This window comes from Onychostoma macrolepis, chromosome 21 (assembly GCF_012432095.1).
Source record: "Onychostoma macrolepis isolate SWU-2019 chromosome 21, ASM1243209v1, whole genome shotgun sequence".
In the NCBI taxonomy this organism is placed as follows: domain Eukaryota; kingdom Metazoa; phylum Chordata; class Actinopteri; order Cypriniformes; family Cyprinidae; genus Onychostoma; species Onychostoma macrolepis.
In genome coordinates this window covers 22338374-22360946 of record NC_081175.1, presented here as the reverse complement: position 1 = coordinate 22360946, position 22573 = coordinate 22338374, and the positions used below count along the sequence as shown (strand labels likewise).

At 35.7% G+C, this 22573-nt stretch overlaps 1 protein-coding gene across 1 annotated transcript; it reads left to right on the top strand.

Moving 5' to 3' along the window:
- The first annotated feature begins 114 nt into the window (after nucleotides 1-114).
- On the top strand, nucleotides 115-22279 carry agxt2 (alanine--glyoxylate aminotransferase 2). The gene is made up of 14 exons (XM_058757419.1): nucleotides 115-368; nucleotides 985-1073; nucleotides 1170-1360; nucleotides 1582-1705; nucleotides 4579-4673; nucleotides 4787-4880; nucleotides 5401-5494; nucleotides 6073-6173; nucleotides 8928-9020; nucleotides 14093-14225; nucleotides 15971-16059; nucleotides 16692-16841; nucleotides 18503-18601; nucleotides 21243-22279. The coding sequence occupies exons 1-14, from the start codon at nucleotides 269-271 to the stop codon at nucleotides 21342-21344; spliced, it is 1554 nt and encodes a 517-aa protein (XP_058613402.1). The 5' UTR covers nucleotides 115-268; the 3' UTR covers nucleotides 21345-22279.
- Nucleotides 22280-22573: the final 294 nt, after the last annotated feature.

Genomic DNA, 22573 nt, shown 5'->3' with positions numbered 1-22573 from the left:
ACTATTTTAGATTATCTAAAATTTAATTCATGTTGTTATAATGGATTTTTATATTTTAAGTTAAAAAAACTAGGCCTGGCACAAATGAATAGCTCTGCTCTCTGTGAAGCACATTACTCTTCAGTAAAAGGCCTCAAAACAGACTTTACCCCCACATACCATTGGCTGAACTTGCCCCTCCCCGAACACTTTCGGGGTAGAATGCACCGCTTTCCACACTTTAATTTTTGGATTTGCTGCAGAAGTATTTGTCTTAAAAACATCAATAATGCATAAAGTTTGTTCTCGGCTGCACGGCCCGTCTGTGTTCGGGAAAACAGACCCGTGGAATTCAGTGGATGCGTGTGTCAGATTCCACAAAGTTGGCGGTAAGAATGCAATGTTTATCTCGCATTTAAAGTGACCGGAACATGTAACGTTTTTAATATATAGTTACATAAATTGCCTTTGCGTATTTCGGCTCGAACGAATCTGTCGCCCGGATTCCTGAGCATCGAATCACGAACACATAACGGCCCTATCATCATAACAAAAAAAGTAAATAAGTATGTGTTTGGACATTACCATGGCGATACTATGGTATTTAATGACGAATAATATACAAATAATGTGATAGATAGTTAGATAAATGAATATCAGCAATGTATATCTATCCATCTACTATTAAATATTTAAAAAATAATAGTACAAATATTATACAATATACTCCTACTACTATACTATACAAATGTGATAGATAGATAGATAGATAGATAGATGGATAGATGGATGGATGGATTCAATATGCCTATCCTATATCAGCACAGTAAATCTTCTGTGCCAAATTATGCATGCAAGGTTACTGGGAGGTTAGCAGGTCTCAGGGCAGGGCTTTCCTGCAGCTTAAAAGATAAAAATATCCCCTTTGCGTATGAGCTGGCAGGAAATATTGTGACCCATAACTGCCTCTATGGATTACTGAGCACTAAATGTACCTCTGCCCAGGTGTGTTTTGTCAAAAATCAGCTGTGAAACACCCACCACCTGTGCTGCCCCAGATTCCCCCATGTGACTTTAAACCTGAGCCGTATCAGGTAAGAGGTTTATATCTGAGGGCATTGATAATAATAATAATAATCAGAGAGAGAGAAATAAAATAATTTTTAAGCATGAATGAATTTTTCCTTTAGGGCATGTCTAAAGACCATTTACTATACATAAGGAAAAACAACTGCAACCCCATGACTATGAAGGTAACATACTACAAGAAGCCAGTCTTCATAAACCAGGGTTACATGCAGTGGCTGTGGGACATGGATGGAAGACGCTATCTGGACTTGTTTGCAGGGATCGTAACTGTTAGTGTAGGACATTGTAACCCGTAAGGTTCAGTTTGTTGCCATGCAACATTTTTGTTTATTTTGTGAATGTGTGCATTACAGTTAGCTTGAACTGCAATGAATGACTAAGCTGTAATTAGATTAATGCTTATGGACCAGCATTTTATTGCCCTGAACTCTTACATGGGCTGCTGTGTTTGTTTTTGTTTACAAAATTGAATTATTTCTAAAAATCTAATTAGAAGTTTGAATATGGTTGCAGGAAAGTGACAGAGACGGCCGAGAAACAGCTGAGGCGTCTGTGGCACGTGACAGCCATCTATGTGTATCCACAAATGCAGGAGTATGCAGAGAAACTGGCCTCTCTTTTGCCAGACCCATTGAAGGTACTTTATGGTTGATGGAGCCACTGCCATTGCTGGAAGTGGAGGGTTAAGAGCTTTGCATTGTGGATATAGTATATATTACATGCAACATACTCTTGCCTACTGCAGAGGCTTACAAACTGGGGTCTGGTTTATTTTATATATAGTATAATATAAGTTAAATATCAATTACTAATCATATAAATTATTATAATAATAATAAATTATTATAATGTTATTATAATAAATATTTTCAAAATAATTCATATTATGAATAAATAATTAACTAAATAATTCATATTCATGTTTTATTATTACATAGCAGCCTTTATATTTTTAGAATGGGGCTCCTCACAAGAGGATCATCATATTTTGCGTCCACCGCTTCAAAAGTTTGAGGACAGTATAGTTTTTTAAGAAATTAATACTTTTATTCAAAAGTGAGCAAATTGTGACATTTACAATAGTACAAGGGTTAAAAATATTAATCAAATGGAAAATGTTTGTGTGTGTGTTTTAATAAAAAGGTTTTGAATTAGAAATTTTAAAAAATGAGAAAAAAAATTGGAAAAATTCCCTGTAAAATAGTTCAGAACAGTGTGTTTAAAGTACAAGGTCTGATTGTCTCATCAGGTCAAACATTGACAGCAGCAACTATATTAAAAAAGAACCACACAATACATGATCAGAACTTTTTAACGCTGCACTATAATTAGTGATTCTTGTAGAGCAGCATTACTAATTTATATTTTTAGAATGGGGCTCCTCACAAGAGGATCATCATATTTTGCGTCCACAGCTTCAAAATTTTGAGGACAGTACTTTTTTTGTTTTTTAAGAAATTAATACTTTTATTCAAAAGTGAGCAAATTGTGACATTTACAGTAGTACAAATTATTTCTATTTCAAAATTCATCAAAGAATACTGAGGAAAAAAATTATCACGGTTTCCGCAAAAATATAAATCAGCACAATTGTTTTTAAAAATTGATAAATGATTCTTGAGCACCAAATCAGCATATTACATTTCTGAAGGATCAAGTGACCCTGAAGACTGAAGAAAATTACAATTAAGCTTTGCCATCACAGGAATAAAATACTTTTTAAGATATAAAATATTAACATATTAAAATAGAAAAAATATTTTAAATTGTAATAATATTTCATAATATTATGGTTTTATTATACTTTAGATCAAATAAATGCAGCGTAAGATACTTCTTTAAAAAACCTGGAAAAAAATTACCAACCCCAAACAAGCGGTAATACAGGTGCATCTCAATAAATTAGAATGTCATGGAAAAGTTAATTTATTTTAGTAATTCAACTCAAATTGTGAAACTCGTGTATTAAATAAATTCAATGCACACAGACTGAAGTAGTTTAAGTCTTTGGTTCTTTTAATTGTGATGATTTTGGCTCACATTTAACAAAAACCCACCAATTCACTATCTCAACAAATTAGAATACTTCATAAGACCAATAAAAAAAAATTTTTTAGTGAATTGTTGGCCTTCTGGAAAGTATGTTCATTTACTGTATATGTACTAAATACTTGGTAGGGGCTCCTTTTGCTTTAATTACTGCCTCGATTCGGCGTGGCATGGAGGTGATCAGTTTGTGGCACTGCTGAGGTGGTATGGAAGCCCAGGTTGCTTTGATAGTAGCCTTCAGGTCATCTGCATTGTTGGGTCTGGTGTCTCTCATCTTCCTCTTGACAATACCCCATAGATTCTCTATGGGGTTCAGGTCAGGCGAGTTTGCTGGCCAATCAAGCACAGTACCACCATGGTCATTGAACCAGCTTTTGGTACCTTTGGCAGTGTGGGCAGGTGCCAAGTCCTGCTGGAAAATGAAATCAGCATCTCCATAAAGCTTGTCAGCAGAAGGAAGCATGATGTGCTCTAAAATTTCTTGGTAGATGGCTGCATTGACTGTGGACTTCAGAAAACACAGTGGGCCAACACCAGCAGATGACATGGCAGCCCAAATCATCACTGACTGTGGAAACTTCACACTGGACTTCAAGCAACATGGATTCTGTGCCTCTCCACTCTTCCTCCAGACTCTGGGACCTTGATTTCCAAATGAAATGCAAAATTTACTTTCATCTGAAAAGAGGACTTTGGACCATTGAGCAACAGTCCAGTTCTTTTTCTCCACAACCCAGGTAAGACGCTTCTGATGTTGTCTCTGGTTCAGAAGTGGCTTGGTAGCCCTTTTCCTGAAGACGTCTGAGCGTGGTGACTCTTGATGCACTGACTCCAGCTTCAGTTCTCTCCTTGTGAAGCTCTCCCAAGTGTTTGAATCAGCTTTGCTTGACAGTATTCTCAAGCTTGCAGTCATCCCTGTTGCTTGGGCACCTTTTCCTACCCAAATTCTTCCTTCCAGTCAACTTTGCATTTAATATGCTTTGATACAGCACTCTGTAAACAGCCACACCTTTCAGTAATGACCCTCTGTGACTTACCCTCTTTGTGGAGGGCGTCAATGATCGTCTTCTGGATCATTGCCAAGTCAGCAGTCTTCTCCATTATTGTGGTTTCAAAGAACAAGAGATACCCGGAATTTATACTGTATGGATGGTCATTAATTGAAACTCAAATGTAAATATTCTAATAATTTGAGATACTGATTTTTGACTTTCATGAGCTGTAAGCTCTAATCATCAAAATTAAAACAAAAAAACTTTTGAAATGTTTTACTTTACATGCAATGAATCTAAAATATATGAAAGTTTCACTTTTTGAAATAACTTACAAGAAAAAATGAACTTTTTCACGACATTCTAATTTATTGAGATGCACCTGTATATAATGCATACAGAAAATTTGAATACTGTGCATATAGCCCTTTTTGTATAGCATTAAAATCAGGATGGTCTTCTTTTTTAGGTTGTCTATTTTACCAACAGTGGCTCGGAGGCTAACGACCTCGCAGTACTAATGGCCCGGCTTCATACAGGAAACTTTGATGTCATCACACTGAGGTGATTGACCTTATTTGCCAATTTTTTAACACAGGTTTTTGGGAAAGCTGACAGATAAAGCATCCCTGTACAGCAATAGATAGTCGCTACATCATCTGTGTTTTTGTGCTCAGGGGATCGTATCATGGTGGCAGTCCACAAGCGACGGGCCTGACGTCCAACGCAGATTACAAATATCCCATCCCTTCTTCTATGGGCTGCCATAATGTACGTCTCACACCCACGCATTTCTTCTTCTGTCAGCTACCTGATTTATAATGTAATATCCCTCGGGGTCAAGTCCACAAATCGCATTAGAAGAGGAAACATCATAACCTATGTTTGTGTTGTTGTTTAATGCAAAAGTAACAAAATTACTGTCAGACCTCATGAGGTTGAATAACAACCCTGAACTTTATATGTAAGACAAGACCTGTCCCACAACAAATGCATGCGTGTCAAAATCTTATTATGAGGTCTGAAGAATTTGCTTATAAAAAAGTTTATTTTTCTTAATTGCAAATAGTTTTTCCAGGTTTAAGCATAACATTTTATTAGGAAAGAATAGTAAAAAAAATATTCTTTGATTATAAAACAGATTTTGCATGTTACATTGGGAATACAGTGTGTTTTCATATTTGAAAAGCATGTCTTATAACTGTATGCATTTGAGTTGTGGGATCTGTCTTGCAAAGCTTTGATACATTTTTTTTTTTTTTTGTTCCTATGTGGATTATGTTCATTGTAGACCATGTGTCCGGATGTGTTCAGGGGCCTCTGGGGAGGAAGCCACTGTAGAGACTCCCCAGTTCAAACCATCCGAGAATGCAGCTGCTCCCCAGGTACAAACACACACACACACACATACATTCAAAGCTTAATGAGGGCATACCATAGATTTATACTGTTTTTATAGAAAGATAATACTCTATTATAAATTCTACAGACTTCCATTAACCCAAACGTTTTGAAATGTAAAGGGTTAAAAATATGAATCAAATGGAAAAATGTTTGTGTGTGTGCTTTAATAAAAAGGTTTTAAATTAGAAATTTAAAAAAATTAGAAAAAAAAAATTCTTGAAAATTATACAATTGTTCGCTGTAAAATAGCAATGTGTTTAAAGTACAAGGTCTGATTGTCTCATCAAGTCAAACATTGACAGCAGCAACTATATTAAAAAAGAACCACACAGTACATGATCAGAACTTTTTAACTCTGCACTATAATTAGTGATTCTTGTAGAGCAGCATTACTAAGAACATCCTAGAAACAATGGAAAACCATTTATACAGTAACATCTCAGCAGTTTTGCACAAACAAGCAAGCACCACTCGCATTTTCTTCCGAAAATCTCAAAATTGACTTGTTAGCACAAATGTCACTTATCATAGATCAGTCTCTGTTTCTCTCTGTTCTCAGGTCAATGTCAGGCCAATGACATGTATATTAGTGAGCTCAAAGAGATGTTCGCAACAACCGTTCCCAATCGTATTGCTGCTTTCTTTGCGGAACCCATCCAGGTTTGATTATACCTTATATATAAACAGTTTTGTCGTCGCAAAAGTGGGTCCGACAGTAATCTGCATTGTTCACCATATACACTCTTACAAATAAAGGTTCTTTTTTGTAAGGTTCCATGAAGAACTTTTCCATTGATCAAAATGTTCTTCACACAAAGAAAACTGGTTATTTTAAAAACTGTTCACTGAAAGGTTGTTTGGGGAGCCTAAAATGGCTCTTCTATGGCATCACTGTGAAAACCCCTTTTTGGAACCTATATTTCTAGGAGTGTAGGGCATTTCAGTTGTCATAGAAACAAACACTGACGAACAAAATCAGAGCCATTACCCAGCAGTTTGCTGATAGATGTCATAAGTTATTAAAAGGACATAAGTGAAAATAACTTGCTTTTTCACAGCATACTGTCAGTGTTTTTGCTCTATATTGTATGTTCCGGCAAGTCCAGTTATTGAGAGATTGCATGTAATGTTTGCAATTAAATAAAAAGTTTCATTCAAGTACATAAATAAACAGGCCAGCAGCTTCCAATGATGTTACAGTTGTCTGTTCTGTCTGCATTTCTATATATATATATATATATATATATATATATATATATACAGTCATGGCCAAAAATATCGGCACCCTTGGTAAATATGATCAAAGAAGGCTGTGAAAATTAATCTGCATTGTTAATCTTTTTGATCTAAAAAAAATTCACAAAAATCTAACCTTTCTATGGATAATAAGAATTTAAAATGGGGGGAAATATCATTATGAAATAAATGTTTTTCTCTAATACACATTGGCCACAATTAACGGCATCCTTTTATTCAACTTTTTGAAACCTCCATTTGCCAGTTTAACAGCTCTAAATTTTCTCCTATAATGCCTGATGAGGTTAGAGAACACCTGACAAGAGATCAGAGACCATTCCTTCATCCAGAATCACTCCAGACCCTTTAGATTCCCAGCTCCATGTTGGTGCTTCTTCTCTTCAGTTCACCCACTCATTTTCTATAGGTTTCAGGTCAGAGGACTGGAATGGCCAGAAGAAGCTTGGTTTTGTGCTCAGTGACCCATTTTTGTGTTGTTTTTGAGGTTTGTGTTTGGATTATTGTACAGTTGGAAGATCTAAATGTGGCCCCTTATAAGATTTCTGTCAGAGTCAGTCACTAATTGATTTTTTATCTGTTGGTATTTGATAGAATCCATGATGCCATGTGTCTAAACAAGATGTCAAGGACCTCCAGCAGAAATATAGGCCCACAACATCAAAAATACAGCAGTATATTTCATATTTTCATTCACCCATCTTGACTGTTTGCTGCTAAAAAGCTAATTTTTTAGTTTCATCTGACCATAGAAGCCAGTCCCATTTGAAGTTCCAGTCGTGTCTGATAACTGAATATGCTGGAGTTTGTTTTTGGATGAGCTCTGAGAATTTTTCTTCAAACCCTCCCAAACAACATGTGGTGATGTAGGAGCTGTTTGACAATTTTTTTTTTTTTGAAGGTTTTCTGACCCCGAGACTCAACTATTTTCTGCAATTCTCCAGCTGTGGTCCTTGGAGAGCCACTCAAACTCTGCTTCTCACCGTGCATTAGGACGATATAGACACACGTCCCTCTTCCAGGCAGTTTCGTAAAATTTTATGTTGATTGGAAATTCTTAATTATTGCCCTGATGGTGGAAATGGGAATTTTCACCGCTCTAGCTCTTTTCTTAAAGCCACTTCACTAATTTGTGAAGCTCAATTATCTTTTGCTGCACATCAGAAATATATTCTTTGGTTTTTCTCATTGTGATGGATGATTAAGGGAATTTGGGCTTTGTTTTCCCTCCTATTTATATTTCTGTGAAACAGCAAGCCATGGCTGGATAATTTCATGTTCATAATCACCCTGGAGTGCTCAAAATTGTGAATATGAATGGAATATACTTCAGCGATATTTTACTCATAAGAATTTCTAGGGGTGCCAATAATTGTGTCCAACGTGTATTTGAGAAAAACATTTATTTCATAATGATATTTCCCCCCAATTTAAATTCTTATCCAATGAAAGGTTAGATTTTTGTGAATTTTTTTAAATAAAAGATCAAAAGGATTAACAATGCAGATTAATTTTCACAGCCTTCTTTTATCATATTTACCAAGGGTGCCGATATTTTTGGCCATGACTGTATATACACACAGTCAGGTCCATATATATCGTTCAAGAAACCTACCTGGCAAAGCTACAGTACTGTCAAAAGTTTTAGGAACTTGTGTAAAAATACAGTAAAATGAGGATGCTGTCAAAAATAATGTCATAAATAGATTTTCTTTATCAATTAACTTCTATTAACTTAATTAAATCAACATTTAGTGACCATCCTTTGCGTTTAAAGCAGCTTTTGTCCAGCAGGTATATTTCTTGAAGCATCTTGTAGACGTTGCCACAGTTCTTCTGGATTTAATCTGTCTCAGTTTGTTCTGTTTCTTCATGTCATTCCAGTCAGACTGGATGATGACGAGATCAGATCTCTGTGTGGAGCACTGGCTGTTGTCAGACTCTTTGTGCAAACAAAAATCTCACTGGATTAATACAATCAATGGCAAAATGAATGTTTGGAAATGTAAACTGATATTTCCTACTGACACACTACAGCAAAATATAGAAATAACTGACTTAAAACCATTTTTAGCTGGTGAAAATACTAGTGTTTTCATTGCCTTCAAATATGAACATGTGGCAAGTTATATCATGATTATCATTTTTATCTTTCTACAGGGTGTTGGTGGGGCTGTTCAGTTCCCAAAAAACTACCTGAAAGACACCTACCAGCTTGTTCGGGAGAAAGGAGGCATCTGTATAGCAGATGAGGTCTGAAGAATTTGCTTGTAAAACCCATTCTGTACATCAGTGAAGCCAAAAACACAGGGTTGGTGCTTCAGATAGTCCCAAATGTTCAAAAACAAACAGAGGGTATCACTCTAGAAAAGTAAACGGAGACACCTGTGTTTAACCCCGCCCCCCAATTGCAGGTAAATGAACCAGCATGAACTCATGCGTTTATGTGACACCGTTTTCAACTAAAAACTGAAAACTTTTTATGCCATTTATTTACATGACAACTGCGTTTTGAAAGTCTGAAAACACAAGGGGTTTCAAAGTACAAGCTATTGAAAACCGTACCAAAATCGTCTCCATGTGAACTACAAAAACATGAATTTGTGAAAACGGTGACATTGCCAACTACTGGCCTCTCATGCATAATACAGCGTTTTAAGTCATATTTGCAGATCCGTGTGAAAGGGGATAATTTTTTTGTGCATTGTGTAAACGTACCCTTGGACATTTATTACTCAAAATTTAAAATTTAAAATAGCTGCTATTAACTGTTGAACTCTGGGTTCGGACCATTCCAGAGCTCGAACCCCTTCCCCGGATAGCACGCCAAATATGCTTTACTATACTCCAGCTAAATATATGTAAGTGTGAACTCGTGAAAGAAATGTTAAAATCAACACAAAAGCTGAAATATAGAAAATAATTATTGTTTAAAAATATTTTTACACAAAAAAAAAAAATTGTTAAAATGTAATTTTTGTTTGTTTTAAGGTGAGACACTGCAGGTGAATAGGGTAAAAAAAAAAAAAACTAATAGTTATCACCTTACTTACCCAGCTGATTGATTATATTGATAATTGCAAACATTTTTTGTATTGCAAGTTTACTAAAATGTTAGGTTTAAATATGCAAATGAGTCATTATTTATTGAAATATGGGCTAATTTGCATAAATTTCTAGGCAAGGCAAGGCAAGTTCATTTATATAGCACATTTCATACACAATGGTAATTCAAAGTGCTTTACATAAAAGGAAGTGAAATAGTCATTAAAAATAATAAGAAATTAAAAATAATAAAAATCACAACAATAAAAACAAAGTGATTTAAAAATTGATTTTAAAAGAATTTAAAACATTTAAGAATAGAAAGTGATTATACATAGTGCAATCAGTTCGGACGTAGCACAGTGCTCATTCAACAAATGCAGAGCTAAACAGATGAGTTTTGAGTCTGGATTTAAAAGTGGCTAATGTTTTAGCACATCTGATCTCTTCTGGAAGCTGGTTCCAACTGCGGGCGGCATAATAGCTAAAAGCAGACTCCCCTTGTTTTGTGTGAACCCTTGGTATTTCTAGCTGACTCGAACCTAATGATCTGAGTGGTCTGTTAGGTTTATATTCAGTGAGCATGTCTCCAATGTATTTAGGTCCTAGGCCATTTAGAGATTTATAAACGAGTAAAAGTACTTTAAAATCAATCCTAAATGTAATCGGAAGCCAGTGTAAGGATCTGAGGACTGGTGTAATATGCTCAAATTTTCTGGTTCTAGTCAGAATCCTGGCAGCAGCGTTCTGGATGAGCTGCAGCTGTCTAATGGTCTTTAGGAAGGATCTTTGGAAGGCCGGTGAGGAGACCATTACAATAATCCACCCTGCTGGTGATAAAGGCATGAACCAGTTTCTCCAAGTCTTGACTGGAAACAAAACATCTAATTCTTGCAATGTTTTTGAGATGATAGTATGCTGATTTAGTTACTGGTTTGACATGACTACTAAAACTAAGGTCTGTCTCCAGAAACACCCCAAGATTTTTGACTTGGTTTTTAGTTGATTGACCCCTAGAGTCAAGGTATGCATTCACCTTGATAACTTCATCTTTGTTTCCAAATGCAATGACTTCAGTTTTCTCCTAAAGTTCTGGGACATCCAACAGTTTATTTCATCAATGCATTGGCAGAGGGTATAGTCATTTGGAGATAAGGCTAGGTAAATCTGCGTATCATCAGCATAGCTGTGATAGGCAATTTGGTTCTTTCTCATTATTTGACTTAGTGGGAGCATATACAGGTTAAACAAGAGCGGTGCAAGAATTGAGCCTTGTGGGACTCCGCATGTCATGGACGTCCACTTAGACTTATGCTCGCCTATACTCACATAATAACGTCTCCCTTCTAAGTATGACCTGAACCATTTGAGTACCATCCCAGAAAGCCCAACCCAGTTTTCCAGTCTCTCTAGAAGTATGTTATGATCAACAGTGTCAAACGCAGCACTAAGATCTAGTAGTACCAGCACTGATATTTTGCCTGAATCAGAATTGAAGCGAATATCATTTATTATCTTAATAAGCGCGGTCTCTGTGCTGTGATGCGCTCGGAAACCAGATTGAAAATTGTCCAGGTATCCATTTAAGTTTAAGTAGTTGTTCAGCTGATTAAAAACTACCTTTTCAATAATCTTACCTATGAAAGGAAGATTTGATATTGGTCTATAGTTGTTCAACATGGTGTTATCAAGATTGCGCTTTTTCAGAAGGGGCTTAACAACTGCAGTTTTCAGGGAGTTTGGAAAAGTCCCAGAAAGAAGTGAAGCGTTCACCACTTCTAAGAGATCTGCTTCTAAACAGTTAAGCACACTTTTGAAAAAAGATGTGGGAAGTGTGTCAAGATAGCAGGTTGATGATTTAAGGTGCTGTACTATTTCTTTCAAAATTTTGCAATCAATTGCTTCAAAAACAGACATAGTCACTTCTTTTTGAAATTGAGGTCGAATCTGTGTGACCTCTGCAAAAGTAGATATGCCAATCTCCTTTCTGATATTATTGATCTTCTCAGAAAAGAAGGAAGCAAACTCATTGTATTTACTGTCGGAGAGCATTTCACTGGGAATCTGACTTGGGGGGTTTGTCAGTTTCTCCACAGTAGCAAAAAGAGTGCGAGAGTTGTTTAAGTTACTGTTTATAAGGCTTGAGAAGAAGGTCTGTCTAGCTGTGGCTAGTTCCACATTGAAAGCATGAAGGCTGTCTTTATAGATGCTATAGTGAATTTCAAGTTTTGTCTTCAGCCACATCCGCTCAGCTTTTCTGCATTGTCTTTTCATACTCTGAACTGCTGTTGATTTTCTCCATGGTGATTTTTGTCTGCCATTCTTCTTGCAGACCCTTGCCGGAGCAATATCATCGATAACATTCTTAACTTTTGAGTTAAAAGAATCCAGGAGAAGATCAACAGAGTCTGCAGAAATGCTTGGTGTTAAAGATATAGCCTTCATAAATAGCGCACTAGTGTTCTCATTAATGCATCTCTTTCTGACAGAGACAGATCTAGATTCAGTGGTAACAGAGATCAATATATCAAAGAAAATACAGAAGTGATCAGATACTGCTACATCCTTAACAACAATGGATGAAATGTTTAGACCTTTACTGATGAGTAAATCTAGAGTGTGTACAAAAATCGAAACACTGGATGGTGTCTTTTTTTAAATTCTTGTTTAATTTGACATTAGTCAAAAGTTTTTACAAAGGGAATTGTGGGTATCATTTTTGTCACTCCATAATTCAGAAAATGCTTAGAACGGACAGAAAACACTATATTTTCACAATTTTTGGGGGAATAAAATGTTGTATATAAACAAACAAATTATATATGAACAAATCCCTCTGTAAAAACCTTTAGGATATAGGAGGGAATAAAAATGTAAAGTTTGGTGTAAGTGCTACTGAAGTGGAGATTTATGGCTCTGTGTAGGAGAAAAAACTCATTTTGAGAAAACAACCTTTAAAAATATGTATTGTAATTGAAATCTATTGACACAGATAGATAAAGTGCTAGAAAATAAACACTTAACTATGGATGCACAATATTGGATTTTTGACGATATTTTTCAACTCATTTTGGCCGATATCGATGCCGATACCATATTTCCTTTTGTTTGGAAACAACACCAAGTCTCTCCTGTGCAGAAATTATAAGTAAAATATTTTAAATTTTGGTTAGTTTTTAACAAGAACTTATTTATTAGAATTAAATAAAAAATATTGAAGGTTTTTTAACAGTACATTGAAGCTTTGAAAATAACTATAAATAAACTATATCAATCGCTGCATTTTTCCCCCAGAAAGATGCAGTGTTAACCCTAACATTTAATTTTAAGATTTAACATTTGTAGATGGTCTAAAACAAAACAGTTGTAAAGATTCTGAAAATCTTTTAGAGCTCATGATTTGTTTAAAAAATAAAACATATTACACATTAATGAATAAATCAGTATATATAAAATTATTTAATTTACAAGTGTCATGTTTGTGATTTTTTTTTTTTTTTTTTTTTTCATGTAAGCTATAGCTTCTGACCATTGAATCAAAACATACTCATTATTTTATTATATCAATTACTGCTTTATTTAATCAGAAACACAGTCTAAACCAAGCATCCTCAAATCTGGCCCACTCCTGCAGAGTTTAGCTCTAACCCTAATCAAACACACCTGAGCATGCTAATCAGAGTCTTCAAGATCATTAGAAAATCACAGGATTTGATCAGGGTTGGAGCTAAACTCTGCATCAGATTGGCCCTCCAGGGAAAGATTTGAGGAACCCTGGTCTAAACGTTATTTGTGTAGGCTGTTTTACTTTTAATTTTAATTAGAAGTAGGCAAATGTAGCGATCCAAAACAGTCAATCTAATCGTCATTCAGACAAAACTTTGCTTCAAGAATGAGCCACACTGCTGACGTGATCTAATCACTAGCACACCTTGAGCACATGCGAGTTAACCCATTCCTCTTATCAGCAAGACATATCGGCACAATTTGTCATATCAGGTGCCGATGCCGATATTTACATTTAAAGTCATTATCGGCCGATTCCGATATCAGTCTGATAATATTGTGCATCCCTACACTTAACAGTGTCTTTTGGATGTTTTCTTTCCACTAGTCTGAAAAAAACAAAAACTAAAAAGCCCCAAATCTCAAACTTGACAGGTGCTTGAAAAAACTGTGTTTTTGCCTGCAGTGTCTCCCCTTAAGGCTTTATAATATACAAATGCTTGCTTGATAACTGAATGAAGTTAATATTCAATGCCAATTTTTTGTTCTTTTAGGTCCAGACTGGCTTTGGCCGCACAGGGAGCCACTTTTGGGGTTTCCAAGGACATAATGTCCTTCCAGACATGGTTACCATGGCAAAGGGCATAGCGAACGGCTTCCCAATGGGGGCTGTAGTGACCACAGCAGGTGAGGCTAGAGTGAAATTCAGGCAAATTCAGATTAACTTATTGTGTGATTTGCCTATTCAAGCTGTCTGTGGCTTTGTACTATTTATTCAGTTTCTACAAGTGTGTATTTATAGATTAAATTAACTGCATTTAAACCGAGAGGTGTTTTAAATGAGGTACACACACGGAGTGTTATTCTTCAAAGTTTAATGAGGGACTGTGCAGGAAGACGACGGTCAAACAGGAAGTAGAATTAATCAGCACTCTGAACCCAGTGGTGAGCTTGAATCCAAGTTTCAGCATTGCACTCAAATACAATATTCTTAAAATAAAATGAACCACAAATTCTAAATTAAATGTCTCTCATGTTGTTTTTAATAGGCTTACCATTGCGTTGACCTCAGTGCTTTGTGACTTTGAAAAGATCTGCTTGAGTACCAGTGTTTTATATTGAAAAGCTCTCCCACCATTAAATGCAGCCGGATAGTCTTAAAAAAGAACATTTGAGATTTGACACACTAATTCTTAAACAACATTTGAGATTTTGTCCTAATACACTAATCTCAAACCCTTTGATTTTTATAAAAACCTTCATTGTACTAAACCTAAAACTGTTAAAAATCCTTTTCATTAATAACTCAAATTACTGAGCCTAAAACAAAAATGAATATTAAATTATTTCAATTATTACTTTTTAATCATTTAAATTGTTGAAAAATGAATAAAAATGACAAAAGCACATTAATTAGTTCATTACTAGGACTTCAAATGAAAATTTAAAATAATGATATTAAAATGTAATAATAAAAGCTCATTTGAAATAATAAATACAATAATAGTATAGAAATAATATTAAATAACACTGCTTCATGGGACAGTGGTTAAAAGAGTTACATACATTTTGAAGCATTAAAAGAGACTTGGAAACATTTTACCATGCCTTCACGTAATATTAATATTAATTATATTCTTTAAACTTTAAAGTGTTGAAAGAGTGTACAAAAAACATTTGAGTATTTACTGCATGAAAATGATTTCTATAATTGTACACAAATAACAACTGTTTCCACCACAACCACCAATTTTTGGAGCTTAAGTTGTTTTCTTGTTTTCTGCTCGACACAGAAGATTCTGACATTTTCTTTCTGAAAAATGTTGACGATCAAACAGGTTCGGTTCCCATTAACTCCCATTGTATTTTGGGTCCATACATTGGAAGTCTTCTTTTGTGTTCAGCAGAAGAAAGGATGATTTGAAATGGTATGAGGGTGAGTAAATGATGACAAAATGCCCTTTTTTGGGTGGACTATGCCTAAAAGACTTTTGAATTTGTAGTAAATGAGAACGTTGTCACATTTGTTAATTAGGTCTAAGATAATGCTCCTAATGAGGAACCACAGGGTCACATTCTCCTCTCTCACACATGTGGATCAAGTAATGAGTGCAAATCCCCCATTAGCCCCACATACTTGAACCCAGAAAGCATACTGGAGTGCCACTGCTCTCTTTACACTTTTTAAATTCATTCTAATTATGTTCCTCTGGCTCTCGCTGTCTGCTCTTCATCCTGTGAGAAGCTGAGAGAGACAGAGTGAAAGAGCGTTAGGTCATAGAAAACCTGAGTAGATTAATTTGTCTAAAATTATGAACATACTTGATGCTTAAAGGTGTGCCAAATGAATAAAACCACACTGAAAAACATCTTGTGAGTGGGTTGCATGCATATTAATTGCACTGATATCATGCGAGTTGTATATTTTGCAGAGATTGCCAGGTCATTTGGGAAGGGAGTTCATTTCAACACATTTGGAGGAAACCCATTAGCCTGTGCCATCGCCTCATCAGTGCTAGATGTAAGTACAGATCATTTTACTTGTCAGTCGTGCAGAGTTGCAATGGTATAAGCAATAGTGAATGCATAAACTGTGATTTTGAGTGTGATAAACTAGTAGAAAAATAAAAGTTAAATCAAATGTAAAAATTATTATTATATACGTTTGTGAGATGACAGAATTGTACAAAAATATACATAAAATATCTGATATCAGCAATAGTAAATAAAATGTTTCTGTGATAATACATGATAAACGTATATTTATATTTATAAAATAAAAAGAGCAATGGTTAATTTTTTTTTCAAATATCTGCTAGCAGTAATAGTACACAATGTTGTGTACTATTAAGAGATAAATCATGAACTAGTATAAAAATAAAAAGTAATCTGATTAAAATAAAAAGATGAGTGTTATCTCAAATTATAAACTAGTACAAAAATATAAATAACAGTATAATATACTAGTATAAAATATAACTAAAACCAAAACAAAAATCAATGGTTTACAATAAAACCAAAAAAAAAAAGAGAGACCTACAGGAACATGACAGATATGCAGTTGCTAATTTACCCCTCTTAATTGGATTTAAGTGCAGTTTTATTTCTACTAGTTAATAATACTTGAAACTGAATGCTGTATATTGCTCGCAGACAATAAAAGAGGACATGATGCAGGAGAACAGTGCTGAAGTGGGGACGTATCTGCTGACTGAATTGGCCAAGCTCAGGGACAAGTACGAGATCATTGGTGACGTGAGAGGAAAAGGTCTTCTAATCGGGGTGGAGATGGTCAAAGACAAGGTGAAAGAAGCAAACCGATTAAATGAATATATAGTAACTTTCATTCATATTATACTATACTATTGATATTATTAGCCAATACAACAGACATCTGTATTAACGACCTATGCAAGCCTGTTTCCGTCACAGGTAAAAATAAATAAATAAATATAAAAAATTAAAAAGGTAATAGTGAAATTTGATCTTACAATTCAGACTTTTTTTCTTGCAATTCTGACATTTTTCTCTAAACTCTGAGTTTGCATCTCACAATTCTGTGTTGTGTTTCCACCACAAAATAAAAAAATAATTGCGACTTCTCACAATTGTGATTTCACATTTTGGACATTTTTCTTGCAATTATTTTCCTGTAAATTTAAAATTTACATCTGACAATTTGTTTTTGTTTCCACCATAATGATAGGTAATTGAGGCTTTTTCTTGAAATTGCAAGTTTATCTCTCACAATTCTGCATTTATATCTTGCATTTTTTAGTTTATATCTAGCAATTCTGACTTTTTATTTTAATTATGAGCAAAAAAAAAAAAAAAAGTGTCAGAATTGTGAGATATAAACTTCAGAATTGCTAGACAATATTTATTTACTGCAATATTTTATTTTTTTTATCCCGTGGCGGATATAAGCCTGCTGTACATGATTTGGATTAAGAATTTATGAGAATACAAACCATTTATTCGTATCTTGATATGACATCTTAATGTTTTAAATAGCATTGACTGAAATGAGTCTATAAATATTTTATTTGCTATAGAAACTAACCTATATTTTTGCCAAATATTTAAGTACAAACTGTCCGCCTTACAAAAGCAACAAATTGTACTCCGTTGTCAGCTGAAGGATCGTGTAACTCTGAGTAATGACATTTCGATCCACCTGAACTAATACCTTGAATACACAAAAACATCTGGCAGTGCACGCGTCTGTCTGCGCAGAGCTTTAATGATGGAAACTGCCTCTCATCAGGCGCAGTAACCTTTCCAATACAAGAGCACAGCAGCTTTTCTTCTAGAAAGAGCTCAAATTCAGGAAAACCAATAGTCTTGGCATAAAAGTATAAACATAAAAAGATGCACTTCAGTTTTAAATGTCTAAATATATCTTGCTTTGTGAATATTAAGTCCAATGACACCTCAGGCTTTTGCACGGTTCAAAAATCATTGTGAAAATCCTCAAGCTTTGTGATTGTGCATCCACTTCATTAAACTTTATTTTCAGAGCAATCATGGTTTCTTGACCTTGAGGTATGAGAGGAGTCACGAGTAGGAGTTACTTTAGCTCCAGATGGACTAGTTAATGATTCAGAGTGTTTGTTGTGAGTGTATGTCATTTTCCTCACAGGAAATGAGCTGGAAGACTTGTTAGCCATTAACTAGAGCAGAGAGCAACAAGACAGCGTGTTCGAACATTCCCAGAACACACTCCACTCTCTGCCTGAGCTGAAAACACCCTCTGAACCTCACCTGCCTGTGGCTATTTATACTGGAAACTCTTTCAGGATGTTTCTGGAAAAATAAGACAGCCACACATAGTACACTTCAGTCATATTTCAGTAGATTTCACTGTGTGTTAAACTGAAAACCCGAAGCTTGTTTGCTCCAACAGCATACCTGAGATTGTTCTCCTAAAACCCACTGACCATCTCTCTGAAACCCATGTGTAGGCCAGCAGGGACCCGCTTCCTCCTGAGGCCATGGCTGAGATCTTTGAGGACACTAAAGACATGGGCGTACTGATTGGAAAAGGGGGACTGTATGGACAGGTAGGCGAGGGAATATGAAAGGCCACGTGTAAAGCGGTTCTTGCGGAGGTGGAATATGAATGCATGGGGTGTGGGGATGTTGTGCAATGGAAAAGGTATTTCAGGGATTCAGTCTTGTAGTGGCATGGATGCTCAATGCCTCAGGAATCCTGCTTGTCTGAACTTATGGAAATAGTCACAGTAAGCACTGAATGTACACTTAAAGGGGTCACATAATGCCCATTTTCCACAAGTTGATATTATTCTTTAGAGTCTTAATGAAAGTCTGTAAGATAGTTTGGTTAATTTCTCATTGGTAGTGTAAAAAAACACCATTTTTACCCTGGCAAAAACAGCCGTATTGTGTCATTCTCCTTTAAATGTTGCTGAGCTCTGCTGACCCCGCCCCTCTCTTCTGAGCCGCTCTCTGAGGAACTGTTTACTTTAGCCGCAAACTATCGTGGGAGCGGCCTTCGTCCGTGTGACGTCACACAGACAGGCATCTGAGATCGGCTCGATTTGAGAAAGGGGTAAAGATTTTAGTAGATAAAAAAAAACACTGGGTGGATTTTTATCATTATAGTGTGGTTGTGTACACACACTGCCAACACACATTTCAGTTCAAACAACTGTAGCATTATATGACCCCTTTAATAAATGTACTTTTTTTTAATATAAATTATACATTTAGCATATTTTACTTAACTATTTTTACTTGCACTTGAATATGAATTTTAGTGTAAAGTCTATTCTGTCCAGTTTTATATATACATCTAATTGTAAATGTTAAAATACATTATTTAAAAAAAAAAAACTTGAACTGTTCCTTAATAAAACAAAAAAATACATTATTTTTTATTTACTTTGTTAACATTAACATTTTAGATTTGTACATTACTTTAAATTCATATTGGTTTAAAATGTATAAACAAAAAATTACATTATATATATATATATATATATATATACAGTGGGGCAAAAAAGTATTTAGTCAGCCACCAATTGTGCAAGTTCTCCCACTTAAAAAGATGAGAGAGGCCTGTAATTTTCATCATAGGTATACCTCAACTATGAGAGACAAAATCAGAAAAAAAAATCCAGAAAATCACATTGTAGGATTTTTAAAGAATTAATTGGTAAATTCCTCAGTAAAATAAGTATTTGGTCACCTACAAACAAGCAAGATTTCTGGCTCTCACAGACCTGTAACTTCTTCTTTAAGAGGCTCCTCTGTCCTCCACTCGTTACCTGTATTAATGGCACCTGTTTGAACTCGTTATCAGTATAAAAGACACCTGTCCACAACCTCAAACAGTCCAACTCCAAACTCCACCATGGCCAAGACCAAAGAGCTGTCAAAGGACACCAGAAACTAAATTGTAGACCTGCTCCAGGCTGGGAAGACTGAATCTGCAATAGGTAAGCAGCTTGGTGTGAAGAAATCAACTGTGGAAGCAATTATTAGAAAATGGAAGACATACAAGACCACTGATAATCTCCCTCGATCTGGGGCTCCACGCAAGATCTCACCCCGTGGAGTCAAAATGATCACAAGAACTGTGAGCAAAAATCCCAGAACCACACGGGGGAACCTAGTGAATGACCTGCAGAGAGCTGGGACCAAAGTAACAAAGGCTACCATCAGTAACACACTGCGCCGCCAGGGACTCAAATCCTGCAGTGCCAGACGTGTCCCCTGCTTAAGCCAGTACATGTCCGGCCCGTCTGAAGTTTGCTAGAGAGCATTTGGATGATCCGGAAGAGGATTGGGAGAATGTCATATGGTCAGATGAAACCAAAATAGAACTTTTTGGTAAAAACTCAACTTGTCGTGTTTGGAGGAGAAAGAATGCTGAGTTGCATCCAAAGAACACCATACCTACTGTGAAGCATGGGGTGGAAACATCATGCTTTGGGGCTGTTTTTCTGCAAAGGGACCAGGACGACTGATCCGTGTAAACGAAAGAATGAATGGGGCCATGTATCGTGAGATTTTGAGTGAAAACCTCCTTCCATCAGCAAGGGCACTGAAGATGAAACGTGGCTGGGTCTTTCAGCATGACAATGATCCCAAACACACCGCCTGGCAACGAAGGAGTGGCTTCGTAGAAGCATTTCAAGGTCCTGGAGTGGCCCAGCCAGTCTCCAGATCTCAACCCCATCGAAAATCTTTGGAGGGAGTTGAAAGTCCGTGTTGCCCAGCGACAGCCCCAAAACATTACTGCTCTAGAGGAGATCTGCATGGAGGAATGGGCCATAATACCAGCAACAGTGTGTGAAAACCTTGTGAAGACTTACAGAAAACGTTTGACCTCTGTCATTGCCAACAAAGGGTATATAACAAAGTATTGAGATGAAATTTTGTTATTGACCAAATACTTATTTTCCACCATAATTTGCAAATAAATTCTTTAAAAATACTACAATGTGATTTTCTGGATTTTTTTTCTCATTTTGTCTCTCATAGTTGAGGTATACCTATGATGAAAATTACAGGCCTCTCTCATCTTTTTAAGTGGGAGAACTTGCACAATTGGTGGCTGACTAAATACTTTTTTGCCCCACTGTATTTAAAGCTTATTTTCAAATCTTTTAATCTTAGTCTTGCTCATCCTACTTTTTCCTCAGATGTTTTTCGCCTGTCTCACCTGTTCTTTTCCAGACTTTCAGGATCAAGCCTCCTATGTGCATAACTAAAGACGACGCAGACTTCTTCCTCGCTGTGTTCAACCAGGCAGTGCAAAACTACATGGAGAAAAGATAAGACATGCAGAACATGAAGACGACACACTGGCTCATATTTCATCTGGAGAATTATACGATCACACTTTAAAGTCCAATTCTCACCATTAACAAACCATTAATGACTTTTGCCTCTAAACTCCTAATTTGCTGCTTATTAATAGTTAGTAATGTAGTTGTTAAGTTTAGGTATCAAGTAGGATTAGGGATATAGAATACGGTCATGCAGAATATGTGCTTTATAAGCACTAACAAACAGCCAGTATGTTAATAAGGCATGCCAATAAGCAACTAGTTAATAGTGAGAATTGGTCCTTATACTAAAGTGTTACCAATTATACATTACATAACAGGTCTGGGCAGTTCATCTAAAGGCAACTAACACAATTTCACACTCGCATTCCTTAATGTATGAGAGCGGTTCTCATTGAGCCCTCTCTCACTTCAGTCATTGATTTGAGTACACTATACTTCAGAAACCTAGCACCTAGCACAAGGTATTTAGAAGCACTTGAGCTTTGTCTCTGTGGCCTTGGCTGACCATCAAAGACCAAATCATTTATTGGGACTAGTTTTACTTTCAAATCATTTAGGAGAACTCTTTAATTAAAAGAAGTGTTGTTGAAAAACGTGAATAATGCTAGTCATGTAATAAGTATACTAATTCAAGAATCTGTAAAGTCAAAATTAGTAGGTATAAAATTATTTTAGTATCTTCTAACAATACAGCATGATATCCTGCATCCAATTGATTTTATATGTTAAAAATAAAACTCGACTGATTCCTTTGTGCAAGAAACAAAAAATCTGGTTCAAACCAACTTTTAAATTTGGTCATTGTCTTTAGTGCTGAAAAATATAACAAATATAAATAAATAAATCTGTTGACCCTTAAAACGTTATGTGAAGATATGGATATTTTTGTCCAGTAAAGAAAGCAACTGTATATTAAATAAGCATCCAATGTTTTTCCTGGTTATTTTTTGAGGTCCTTTCCTGGAAATCCCATGGTATTGTTTTGCATAACACTAAGCAGCTTTTTATACCGCAGCTGACCCATTACGTGTGGTGTAATGAAAATATTTGAATGTTTAGCTTTTACCCTTTTTCCCTAAACCTATCGGTCTTAGCACTAAAAATAACACTGTTGTGAAATTTTGCGGTTCATAGCGCATTTCTCCTAATGAACTGTTCCATGTTCCAAAACATTTCCGATGAAATGAAAGCTCTTTGAAATATTGTCAAAAGCAA

What these genes read in the sequence shown, in the direction of transcription:
- agxt2 (XM_058757419.1), top strand. Translation starts at nt 269, where the DNA reads ATGCATAAAGTTTGTTCTCGGCTGCACGGCCCGTCTGTGTTCGGGAAA. An exon ending in TTTGATGTCATCACACTGAG is followed by an intron (nt 4,674 to 4,786) that starts GTGATTGACCTT and finishes TTTTGTGCTCAG; the next exon opens with GGGATCGTATCATGGTGGCA. An exon ending in GCATCTGTATAGCAGATGAG is followed by an intron (nt 9,021 to 14,092) that starts GTCTGAAGAATT and finishes TTGTTCTTTTAG; the next exon opens with GTCCAGACTGGCTTTGGCCG.